The sequence below is a fragment of the Podarcis filfolensis genome (assembly GCF_964270895.1).
Source record: "Podarcis filfolensis genome assembly, chromosome: 16".
NCBI classification, from domain to species: Eukaryota; Metazoa; Chordata; class Lepidosauria; order Squamata; family Lacertidae; genus Podarcis; species Podarcis filfolensis.
The window spans coordinates 9559687-9572946 of NC_139620.1; the positions used below are offsets into that span (position 1 = coordinate 9559687).

The window sequence follows — 13260 nt, forward strand, 5'->3', positions numbered from 1 at the left end:
TTAGAAGGTGATTGGGCTGGATCCGGCCCCCGGGCCTTAATTTGCCTACCCATGCCTTAAGACTTAAGATGCTTGAACCAAGAACATCATTGCCCGCACCACCCAACAAGCTCTGCTACTGTGGAAAAAGCTTGTGCTTAAGAAGACAAGATTTGTTCTGAGACACACATGGATGAGAGGGACGTAACAAGGGAGCAGTCATCAGACTCACCAAATAGGGAATTGATCACGTTGGATACTGAAAGGGAAAAGAAAACAGAAATAAGATGCTATGTAAGGACTTGAAGAAGTTCAATAATGCACTGTAAGTTGCTGGTGGACTCAAACGGGGATGTGGGCCTCTGCTATCAGAATACAGTGGATCCTCCGTTGTCAAACATAATCTGTTTTGTTTTGTTTTTGTTTTTTTTATAAATATTTATTAGATTTTCCAATTTTATATAAACACAAAAAGAAAAAAGAAAAAGAAGAAAAATATTAAGAACAAGTCAATTTCAGTAACAATTTTTCAATAACATGTTTCTTTGACTTCCTCATACCTCCCCTTCTTGTTTTCTAGTTCAACTTGTTAATCCAGCAAATCCTAATCTCTTAACATTCCTTTTAAAGTAACGCCTTATTTTCCACTCAACTTTTTAAATTTAATGACTTAAACAATTTTAATCCCTATTATCTTTATCATAACAGCTAGAGACCACAAAAGTTCAATCCAACATCTTTTCAGAGTTCATTAATTTTGTAGTATTTCTGTAAATAGTCCTTAAATTTCTTCCAATCTTCTTCTGCCGACTCTTCTCCCTGGTCGCGGATTCTGCCAGTCATTTCTGCCAGTCCCATACAGTCAATCAACTTCATCTGCCATTCTTCCAGAGTGGGTAGATCTTGAGTCTTCCAGTGCTTTGCTATAAGTATTCTTGCTGCCGTTGTAGCATACATAAAAAACGTTCTGTCCCATAATCTGTTTTGGAAGACCGTTCGACTTCCGAAATGTTCAACAACCGAGGCGCAATTGCCGGTCGGCAAATTCCTTTTTTAAAAATGGAGAAAAGCTTCGACTTCTGAGGCGCGTTCGAAAACGGAAGCATTCACTTCAGGGTTGTTGGCATTTGGGTTCCAAATTGTTCGACTTCCGAAATGTTTGACAACCGAGGTTCCACTGTAACTCAGAGGCCACATTCACAGCATCCATTTTAAAAGCTCTCATCCCCCTTTAAGCAGGCCTGGCTTCCCCAAAAAGATTATGGGGCCTGTAGTGTGCTAAAGATACCAGAAGTTGTTAGGAAACCCCTCCTAGCCCTCCTGGCCCCGAACTACAACTCCCAGAGTTCTCTGTGAGATTGGATTGATTGTTAAACCACTCTGGGAATTGTAGCTCGGGGTGGGTGGGGAAGAAGAGGTCTCCGTACAACTCTTAGCACCCTGAACAAACGGCAGCTCCCAGAATCCTTTGGGGTTAAAGCAATCTGACACAGCTTTAAACGTGTTGTGTGAATGCGGCCATAGTGGGAATGCTCCACAGGACCCTGAGCCCAGATCCTGAACGTGAATGGAATATCCCGCTCTGGCCGAGCAAATAAAAAGCCGAAGAAATCCTTACCTGTGTTCTGCATGGATTCATCCCCCTGGAAGGGGCATTCGCTTAAGGCTCCCACGCGGCTCATTGAGCCTCCCAGGATCAGCTTCAGGGATTCCAAGAAACCCTAAGATGGAAATGGGGGAGAGGAGCAGTGTCAGTACGCCTAAATGGGGGCAAGTGAGACTAGTAAAGTTCAAGGGCCGCATTCGCCTTCCAGGGGCCACATGCAGGCGGTGGGTGGAGCCAGAAGCAAAAGTGGGAGGAGCAATGAATGCAATGCCCCTCCCTTTGTGCGGTAGGCTGGTTATTGCAAACAACCCTCTCAAATTCTTCTTCCAGGCAGGCTAGAAACATCATGAGGAATTCAAGGACACATTCCAGCCTGGCAAAAACATTCGAGGAGGGTGCAGGGGTATGGCTTGGGAAAGACTTATGAGGGCCAGATACTGCTTTTGCCCCAGGCTTCCTCAACCTCGGCCCTCCAAATGTTTTGAGACTACCATTCCCATCATCCCTGACCGCTGGTCCTGCTAGCTAGGGATCATGGGATTTGTAGGCCCAAAAACATCTGGAGGGCCGAGGTTGAGGAAGCCTGGCTTTTCCCAGTCAACTTATCTCACCCAACCCTACCTCACAAGGTTGCTGTACAGATAAATGGCTCAGGACCTCAATACCTCAAGGACTGTCTCCAAATGAACCAACCTGGACCCTGAGATCTTCCTCCGAGGTCCTTCTTTGTGTGTTTCCTCCATGTGAGATACGGAGGGTTGCAACACAAGATCGGGTCTTTTCTGCGGTGGCTCCTCGTTTGTGGAATTATCTCTCCAGGGAGGCTCACCTGGAGCCATTATACACCATTAGGAGAAAATGTTCCTCTGCAACAAGGCCTTTGGCTGATAGATATCAGATGCATTTTTAAATGTGTTGTGGAAAGGGAGGGGTGGATTATTGGCTTGGTTTTTGTTCTTGTTTTTATTATGTGCTTTGTGGTTTATACATTGTAATTTTATGCTGTGAACCGCCCTGAAATCTACAGGTATAGGGTGGTATACAAATTTAATAAAAAATAATAATCTAATAATAAAATGAGGGAGTGCTGTAAGAGAGGAAGGCTGAATTTTTCTTTGTTAACATAAATCAGCTTCATGATGTAATAAAAAGCTTCAGCCATTGTCTTATGGAGGAAACAGAAAGGTCAGCTCTTAAAGATCCTATGGGCATGGTGAGAATTAAATCGGCACCACAGGAGCCAACGCCTAATAAAATATTTGAGGGGGCCGGGGGCCCCCAAAGTTGGTGGACATTGCCATTCTAATGGTGCATCATGTCATGCGATTATGTGTGGCGAGGCTTAGCTGCCCCCCATATTTAATCCACGTTGTCACCCCTGATCATCACACCCTCCCTAGAGATCTGCAGCCATTGCAAACCAAGATGGCCCCTTTCTGTATTGCCCCTCCCTTTCATTTGCATAGCCCCGCCCTTCACTTCCCATCCCATTTGTACATTGAAAAGCATCAGAGAAATCAGTGTATTATATAAAAGGCAAACGATCATTATATTGATGACATCTAAAGTAAAAAGTGTTTGGTTTTATTCTAAGCCTTAACTGGAGCTTTAGTCGCCCTACCCAAACAGCATATTATAGCAGTTCAACAACGAACACCAATAAAAATGAACATACTCCCAAGAATGATATTTTTGTTTCAAAACATCCCAGTGATTAGAGGTTCCTCAATGTTTAAAGATTGGCAAAAAACTCTTTCGAAATTTATATGGCAAGGGAAAAGACCAAGAATTAGATTCAAATTACTTACAGATCGGAAAGAAAGAGGGGGATTCTCGGTACCCAATCTGAAATTATACTTTGAGGCCTCCTGCCTCTGTTGGATCAAAGATTGGATTAATTTGGAAAACACTGATCTGTTAGACCTAGAAGGCTTCAACAACAGATTCGGTTGGCATGCCTATTTGTGGCTAGATAAAGAAAAGGTACATAAAGGTTTTTCAAACCATATTATCAGAGGGCCACTATATGAAGTTTGGGAGAAAAATAAAAAACTTCTGGAATGGAAAACACCCTGGTGGTTATCACCAATTGATATTTTAACAACTAAAAAAGCAAATATGGAAGGAGAAAGACTGACCTATGAAGACCTACTGATAAGATCAGAGAGTGGATGGAAATTGAGAACATATGAGGAGTTGAAAGACAAATTAACAGGCTGGCTGCAATTTCATCAAATAAACGCAGTATGGAAGGAAGACAAAAAAGTAGGGATAAACGAGAAAAAAATCTAAATTTCAGATAGAAATAATTGAAGGTAAATCCAAGTTATTATCTAAAATGTATAACATATTATTAGACTGGGACACTAAAGATGAAGAAATAAAGGTCATGACAAAATGGGCAATGGACTTGGGATACAATATAGAATATGATAAGTGGGTGAAACTATGGACTAGTGGAATGAAATTCACGGCATGTGTCTTACTCAGAGAAAATTTGGAAAAAATGATGTATAGGTGGTACATCACACAGGCAAAACTAGGGAAAATGTACAAAACATGAAATAAGGCTTGCTGGAAGTGTAAAATCAAAGAAGGCAATTTCTACCATATGTGGTGGACCTGCGAAGAAATGAAGATGTTCTGGGAACTTATTTATAATGAGTTAAAAAAAATATTTAAATATACCTTCCCTAAAAGACCAGAGGCCTTCTTACTAGGAATAATTGGGGATGAAATCAAAAAAGAAGACAAGACATTATTCCAATATGCCACAGCAGCCGCTAGAATATTAATTGCACAAAATTTGAAAAGTCCAAACACCCCAACGATCAGAGATTGGCAAACAAAATTATTTGAATATGTTGATTTAGCAAAAATTACACAAAAAATCAGAAACAAAAAAAATACAAAGTTTATAAGTGACTGGAATAAATTTATGGTATACATTGAAGGGAACTATAGAGACCTAAAAACTATAGCAGGTCTGATATAAGTCTTACAACACGTAAACCATTAACAATTAATAGCTGCAGAAAAAAGAAAGAATCTTTATTAAGAAGCCCGAAATCAGGAGGGAAGGAGGTCAATAGGTGCGTAGAGGAAAGGTTTAAATATCTAAAGATATAAAGATTCAAGGAAGAAGACAAAGAATTGTAATGGATGTTATTTTTGTGCTATGTATGGATATTTCTTTTGAATTTGTTGATTTGTTTTTTTCTTTTGGTTTTTTTTTGAAGAGAAACTCAATAAAAAGAAAATTAAAAAAAAACAACGAACACCATTTATGTAAAAATTAATAATAATGGGTGTGTGCTATTGGGTTATTGTTTTTAACTTTGATTTTGTATATTGTGATCTTTTCTGGGAACCACCCAATCAATCAATCAATCAATCCCTTGGTCACACTAAAGGGTGACGGAACATCGGCGGCAGCTGGGCTCTTCTTCTTCTCCCTTACCTGCGAGCGGAGATAGCCTTTCTGTCCCGTCCGAACCTCCACCGCCTCCACCTGCTCCGGGTCGAGGGGCGCCATCTCGGGCTGCCCGGCGCTGGAGTCCACTAGCTTGCAGTCCACGTAAAGCTCCACCGAGAGGCGGCCGCCTTGCAGGCCGCTCATCCGCAGGAGGGCGGTGTGGCTGCGCCCGTCCACCAGGTTGGTGTTCTGCAGGTTCACCGAATGCACCTTCCCGTCGGCCCGCAGGTATCGGAGGTGGACTGGGGGGAGAGAGAGAGAGAGAAAGAAGGGATGGGCATGGTATTCAAAGTTGTGTACAGTCGTACCTTGGTTTTCAAACAGCTTAGTTTTCGAACGTTTTGGCTCCCGAACACCGCAAACCAGGAAGTGACTGTTCCGGTTTGCAAACTATTTTTGGAAGCCGAACGTCTGACTGGGCTTCTGTGGCTTCCGATTGGCTACAGGAGTTTCCTGCAGCCAATCAGAAGCCGCGCTTCGGTTCCAAACATTTTGGAAGTCAAACGGACTTCCAGAACAGATTCTGCTTGACTTCCAAGGTACGACTGCAAATGCTATAGTTGTGATGGCTGTTAAGTTGTGGGTGAACATATCAGATGACACAGCGATTCGTCAAACAGCTCTTGTTTATTCACAGGCCAGAACAGAACTGAACTGAAGGGTTCAGCCAGCCTACTTATATAGAGCTCCACTACAACGCAACAGTAACCATTTTCTATAACTATCCAATCACTGAACGTCACTTTCGATCCCTTATTTGCATATGTGGACCTGAGTGAAAACTATCAACAGTATCCCGCTGCTGGCCCAGGGTGAGAACTTCAGTACATAACAATGGCCAACTCCTTAGACATGTAGATGGACTCACCCCGATAACTGTCCCCAATTAAATATAGCGGACTCACGGCACACCGATTAAACAAATTTCTACAATTTACCGCAGGCTATCTTTTGGGGGTCTCGTGGGGGGTGGGACTTCATTCCGGGAGTCTCAGGCAGGAGTTGATCGAACAATAAAAGTTTTATTTACAGAGAAAAAAAGATGGTAAAACAAAATTGGGTCAGGAGATGCGTTTCTTTCAGGTCGAAGTTAACTTATTACAGTGGTACCTCGGTTTATGAACTTAATCCTTTCCTGAAGTCCGTTCTTAAACCAAATCCATTCTGAAACTGAGGCGCATTTTCCCTAATGAGGCCTCCTGCTGCCGGTGCCCTTCCACTTTTCGGCTTCCGTTCATAGACTGAGGTAAAGTTCACAAACCGGAACACTACTTCTGGTTTTGCGGAGTTCGTAAACCGAATACAGTGGTACCTCGGGGTACAGACGCTTCAGGTTACAGACTCCGCTAACCCAGAAATAGTACCTCAGGTTAAGAACTTTGCTTCAGAATGAGAACAGAAATCCTGCTCTGGCGGCACGGCGGCAGCAGGAGGCCCCATTAGCTAAAGTGGTGCTTCAGGTTAAGAACAGTTTCAGGTTAAGTACGGACCTCCGGAATGAATTAAGTTCTTAACCTGAGGTACCACTGTAGTTCGTTAACAGGACTGTTTGTAAAACGAGGTACCACTGTACTTAAACTCAGGACTCCCCCCGCCCAAGCTGGAGCAACAGTTAGGAATCAGCTTGCAATTTTTTTAAAAAAAAACACCAACCAACCTGGGAATTGTAGTTTGTTATAGGTGCTAAGAGTTTTTAGGAGACCCCCCCCCTACAATTCTCAGAGCGGCTTATCGCTCAATCTCTCTTCCCAGGCAACTCCAGGAATCAGAGGGGAACAGGGGGACTCTGAACGACTCCCGGCGCCTTTAACAAACTACAGTTCCCAGGGGTCTTTGTGGGAGGGGAGCCGTGGCTGTTTAGAGTGGCAAATGCTGCTTTAAATGCTCAGTGCAGGTGGGGCCTGAGACATTCCTGGCCCTTTTCTTTCCCCCTCGCACCTGGACAGGGTGGCGGGTTCGGATCCTAGGTCTCCTGGCTCTCACTCACCTTTGTTGGTCTTGCCCACCACCATGGCTTCAAGCCAGCGGCTGTTGTCCTTCTTGTAGTAGAGCCCAAACAACACCCCGCCTTGCTTGGGGGGCAGGCGGAAGGTGGAGAGCAGGTAGAGGTCACGGACGGTCAGCAGCTCCGTACGGATCTTCTCGGCCACATTGGCCATATGCCTGGGCTCCGTCACCGACAGGAGGTCAAGTACTAGGGGAGGAGCAGCGGGAGAGCAGAGGTCAGGCATTGGCAGAACTGGCTGTCCGTCACAGAAAAAAAAGAGTTTGTGTCGTGGCACTTTCTCCCTCTGCCTGTCTGATGCACGTTCGTAGCTCGGTGGGGGGAACATCTGCTCTGTATCCAGAACGTCCGAGGTTCAATCCCCGGCGGCAGCTTCACACAGGGCTGCTTGAAACCCTGGAGAGAGCTGCTGCCAGTCAGTGTGGACAATACTGAGTTAGATGGACCAACGGCCTGATTCATAGAATCATAGAATTGCGTGGCCAGTTCCACTGTCCCCAGTGGAAATAAAGACACATGGCACAATTATTACGGTTAATGGGCTAAATAAGGCCACAACTTTATTGGTTACAGGTGATGAGCAGTATTGGCTTAGGCACATAGCTGTCAACCGTCCATTATTTGGCGGGACAGTCCCTTATCCCAGTGCCGTGTCCCGCTGCTGTCCCTTATTGATGATGTCCCTTAAATTTCCCGGGTTTCAAAGGAAGCAGCTCCTCTCTCTCCCTCCCCGTCGGCCAGGGAGGAGGGAGGCTCCAACTGTGTTGCTTGGCTGCGTTGCTCACCCAATAAGGAGTCTAAGAACGACTGGGGGGTGGAGCTTGCATGCCTTGTGCCGATCAAATCGGCTGCGTTGCCTGGGGACTCGCATTTGCTCAGCGCTTCCCAGCGGAGAGGTGACGGTGGTTTTCCTTGCTGCATCCCCTTTGCTGGGTTGCTGCGCTGTGGGAACCACCGCTTGAGGCTTCGTTTGGCTGCTGGCTGGGCTTTCTGCCTTTGGCTTGGAGGGGCTCAGAAGTTGAACATACCTGTGCTTGGAAAATCCCTTATTTTGGCTGCTGATCCCTTATTTTCGAGGCTGCTGGTCCCTTATTTTCAAATCTGTAAGTTGACAGCTATGCTTAGGCATTGGTCCTAACCGACTATATCTGACTTCAGCCCGTCTGCTTGAAGTCCGGGAAGGGTTAACCACCAGTAGGGGGAGTCCTGCTGATGCACATCAACTAGGAACTCCCCCGGGGTCACCGCTCGGGGGCGTGCCTTAGGCCCTCAGCTCCATAGGCTTCGGACAGGCCCCCCCCCCCCCGGAATCCTTTATCGGACTACCCTTCAATATGCGGGGCAGGTGATGGCGCTTCCTCCCCTCTTCCCATCTACATAACAATACCATACCAATGCCTAACCACCAATACCAAGAAAGCTGTGACGATTTGCTACGAGGTAGGCGGAAAACCAAGTGGCTGGTGCCAGTTTGCCAAGTGGAAAAAATTCCTACCAGGCCCCTCAACGGCGACCAACCGAGGTCCATAGCAAGGCCAAGGACGGAAACCTTAAAGGGTGGGACGGTGGGAAACCGGAGCAGCTGGAGGCGGCAAAAGAGGGAGATCCCCGGCTGTGCCAGCGATAAATAGGGCAGGCCACGCCCCCCCCCGAGCCAGCCAATTGGCTGTCCAGGTGGTGACGCGGCTGGGGATTCCCTTCAATTGCGCAGAGGCTGAGAGCCAGCCACCGTGCACGTGGTGGGGGCGTGAAGCCTGCAACACCACCACCGCTGGCAGGCGGAAGTGGCTTTGTGGAGTTGGGATCATCTCGTTCAACCCCCTGCAATGCAGGAATATGCAGCTGTTCCCATATAGGACTTGAACTTGCAACCTTGACATTATCAGCACCACGCTCCAACCAACTGAGAACCATGAGGACTGGAACCTTACCAGTCTATTTAAGGCAAGCATAGGCAAATTCGGCCCTCCAGATGTTTTGGGACTTCAACTCCCATCGTCCCTAGCTAACAGGACCAGTGTTCAGGGGTGATGGGAATTGTAGTCTCAAAACATCTGGAGGGCCGAGTTTGCCTATGCCTGATTTAAGGGAAGGGCCATAGGTCGGTGGTGGGATCTCTGCTCTGTGTGAACAAGATCCTCTGTGTGAACAAGACTCCCTTTCTAAAGTCCTGGAGAGCTGCTGCCAGTCAGTGCAGTCAGTACCAACCAATGGTAAGAGGCAGCTGCCTATGCGAGCCAAGAAGGCCACAGACAATTTCCAAGTGTTCTGCAGGGCAGCGGGCAAGTTTGGCTCAGGAAAAGATGCTAGGCTTTTAGAGCCAAGCGCAACTCCTGATCTCCACACAAGGTGGCAGGCTAGATGAATTTCAACCTTTCCCAACCCTCCACCTAAAGTAAGGTCTTCTTGACTTTAGGTTTTTATTCCACACCCTCCAACATTTCTCCTATGAAAATAGGGACGTCCCATTCCATAATGATGATTTTACTATTTATACCCCACGCATCTTCCTGGGTTGCCCCAGCCACTCTAAGCAGCTTCTAACATATATAAAAACATAATAAAACATTAAACATTTTTAAAAACCCTTCCCAATACAGGATTGCTTCCATACCCTCCAACATTTCTCCAATGAAAATAGGGACGTCCTAAGGAAAAGAGGGGACGCGGGTGGCGCTGTAGGTAAAGCCACAGTGCCTAGGGCTTGCCGATTGTATGGTTGGCGGTTCGAATCCCTGCGGCGGGGTGAGCTCCCGTCTTTTGGTCCCAGCTCCTGCCCACCTAGCAGTTCGAAAGCACCCTTAAGTGCAAGTAGATAAATAGGTACCGCTTTATAGCGGGAAGGTAAACGGCGTTCCGTGTGCTGCGCTGGTACAGGCTCGCCAGAGCAGCGATGTCACGCTGGCCACGTGACCCGGAAGTGTCTGCGGACGGCGCCGGCTCCCGGCCTCTAGAGTGAGATGAGCGCACAACCCTAGAGTCTGTCAAGACTGGCCCGTACGGGCAGGGGTACCTTTACCTTTAAGGAAAAGAGGGACATTCCAGGATCAAATAAAAAAACGGGACGCCTTCTCTAAATCAGGGACATCCCTGGAAAACAGGGACACTTGGAGGGTCTGTTATTCCCATCTACCTTGATTTCTCTACCCTCCTTTCACATCAGGATAATTTACTGCATTTCCAGAACAAAATGCAACCATCCAGCTTGTTCCTGCGTCAAAACATTATCCACTGCAATGCAATCTCATGTGTGTGTGTGTGTTTTGTTTTTATGATTGGAATTATTATAATTTAAAGGCAGGGTGTGTTGCCTTGAGAGTGTCTAGCTGAATGTCTCTTTCATTTGCAGCTGCAGCAGACAATGTGGCAGGACTGGCCCATTCACCCAACCTCCATGTAACTGAGTCACTGCAGAATAATACCAGGATGGAGATGGGTGTAGCAGGGAGGTCAGCGCAGTGGGAACGTATTGGCAGGGAGTCTAGTTCTGCTGGTGAGTTTGCACCGGGTCAACTTTGCTGCTGCTGAGCCCTGCCTCTCTCCAACTCAGTATGCTGCCTGCTGCCTCACTCCAGAAAGGATATTGTTTAGCTGGGAAAGGTTCAGGGAAGCGAAATTAAAATTACCAAGGCGATGGACTGAAAGGTTGCAGTGTTTGGGACTTCTTAGTTTAGAGAAAAGGTGTGTCAGAGGTGACATGACAGAAGTTTATAAAAATTATGAATGGAGAAATTGGATAGGGAAAAGTTTTTCTCCCTCTCTTATAATGGTAGAACTCATGGATCGGTGGTGGGGCGTAGCTTGGGGGCCAGAGGGACAGCTTCCCCAGGTGAAAAATTCTTAGGGGCGCAAAATTTTGACACCCAGTGCTGCTTCAAAGCTGCATGCTTGCATCGCTGAGCTCCGTTCAAAACGGCTTCTCTGTGCAAACCAGGAACTGACCTCTCCAGACAATGGAACAACTCTTCTTTTCTTATCTCTGCAGCTTCGGGGCCATTGAATGCCTCCGTTTCCCTCCCTCCCACACACACACGCCGCCCTGGGCACTAGCAACCCATGCTACACCACAGCATCCAATGAAGCTTAATGTTGGAGCAGATAAAAGGAACTTTTTCTTTGTTAAACTGTGGAACTCACTCCCACAAGAGGCATCGATGGCCACCAGCTTGGATGGCTTTAAAAAAGGTAAAGGGACCCCTGACCAGTAGGTCCAGTCGTGACCAACTCTGGGGTTGCGGTGCTCATCTCACTTTATTGTCCGAGGGAGCCGGCGTACAGCTTCCGGGTCATGTGGCCAGCATGACTAAGCAGCTTCTGGCGAACCAGAGCAGTGCGTGGAAACGCCGTTTACCTTCCCGCCGGAGCGGTACCTATTTCTCTACTTGCACTTTGACGTGCTTTTGAACTGGTAGGTTGGCAGGAGCAGGGACCGAGCAGCGGGAGCTCACCCCGTCATAGCTGTCAACTTACAGATTTGAAAATAAGGGACCAGCAGCCAAAATAAGGGACCTACAGCCTCACCTATTCCAGGCACTCCAGTCTGCCTGTCCTCCTGCAGTCTGGTCAAACTCATGCTGGTAGCTTCGAGAACACTGTCCAACCAACTTTGTAACCAGAGGTTCAACTGAATAGAATCTGAATCACATGCACCACAAGGCCTATGCAGTCTCAACTTAAGATGGCTCCCCGGCCTGGCTTTGCACTGCAAAGTTTGCAGCAGCACGTGCAACAAAATGGCGTCCAGCATTCAAAAAACCCCTCAGCTTGCATTAACTAGCCACACACAAGGCATGCAAGTTCCACCCCCCAGTTGTTCTTAGACTTCTTACTGGGTGAGCAACACAGCCGAGCAACACAGTTGGAGTCTCCCTCCTCCCTGGCCGGCAGGGAGGGAGGGAGAGGAGCTGCTTCCTTTGAAATTTAAGGGACATCATTTAAGGGACATTTAAGGGACATCCATCAATAAGGGACAGCAGTGGGACATGGCGCTGGAATAAGGGACTGTCCCTTCAAATAAGGGACACTTGACAGCTATGCACCCCGTCATGGGGATTCGAACGGCCGACCTTCTGATCGGCAAGTCCTAGGCTCTGTGGTTTAACCCACAGTGCCACCCGCGTCCCTTGGATGGCTTTAAGAGGACAAATTCTTGGAGGAAAAGGCTATCCATGGCTACTAGCCATGACGGCTACATTCTACCTCTACTGTCAGATGCATTCTGCCTCCAGGTGCCCGTTGCAGGGAGTCGCAAGTGGGCAGAGTGTTCTTGTCCTCCGGTCCTGGTCGGCCTGGTCCTAGATGGAGTAGATGGGCCCTTGGCCTGGTCCAGCAGGCTGTCCTTGTGTGCTTATGGAAGGCACTGCAAATCCTGGGAAAAGGGGGCCTCCGGCTTGCAGCCTTCCAGCCCGATATTTATTTACAAGAATGGATTGAGCACACTGTCTCCGTTCAAGCACACAGAAGCCTTTGCATCTACTGGGGGTTCTGTGGTCTCCTTCTGGGCAGGAGGAGAGGGTCCATATTCACAGCCTTGCCACCCGCCCCGGACCAGACCTCCCAAAGGTGTGTGTGGTGTCTGATAAAGAGTCCACCTGGAACATCTTTGGATTCCACTCCCTGGCACAGAAATTGGGGCAGATCCTGCCCAGAACTTTGAGTACAAACAGATTAACTATATATATCTAAAACCAGGAATACCGTTAACACTTAATTTGGACAGCTGCTACGGAAAGGAATGTTACAGCTGTTGGCGACGATTTGGACCCTGGATGGATTAACAGCTTGCCTGGTTTTTTTGGGGGGGGGTTGGCTGCCAGTCCTAGCAGCACAGAACCTTGTCACAGAGTTAAGCATAAGAGGAAAAGACCATAGGAAGATGCCTTACACTGAATCAGACTATTGGTCCATCTAGGCTAGTGCCGCCCACACTGACTGGCAGCAGCTTTCCTGGAGTTCAGATGGGGTCTTTCTCCCAGTCCTACCTGGATATGGTGGGGATTGAACCTGGGACCTTCTGCATGCATATCAGGGGCTTGATTCATCCTCTGCTCACACATGCATCTGGACAAAGCATCGGAATGGACTGTGCCACTTGGACTCCAAGTGAAGGGGAGGTTTTATTCCACCCCTCCGCAACACACGCAAATGCTCCTCTCTGTAAAAAGCTCCCTGCCCACTGCTCTCCCTGAAGTGCTA

General features: G+C 47.3%; 1 protein-coding gene across 2 annotated transcripts in view; it reads right to left on the reverse strand.

Moving 5' to 3' along the window:
* Positions 1–13260, reverse strand: part of THBS3 (thrombospondin 3) — a 50859-nt gene that overhangs the window by 24291 nt on the left and 13308 nt on the right. For both annotated transcript variants that reach the window (XM_083591055.1, XM_083591054.1), the window contains exons 2-5: positions 7048–7254; positions 5046–5302; positions 1598–1700; positions 212–238 (exon numbers count right to left, since the gene is read on the reverse strand). In XM_083591055.1, coding sequence (XP_083447181.1) covers positions 212–238; positions 1598–1700; positions 5046–5302; positions 7048–7219 — 559 coding nt within the window. In that variant the 5' untranslated portion in view covers positions 7220–7254. The remainder of the gene's footprint in view (positions 1–211; positions 239–1597; positions 1701–5045; positions 5303–7047; positions 7255–13260) is intronic.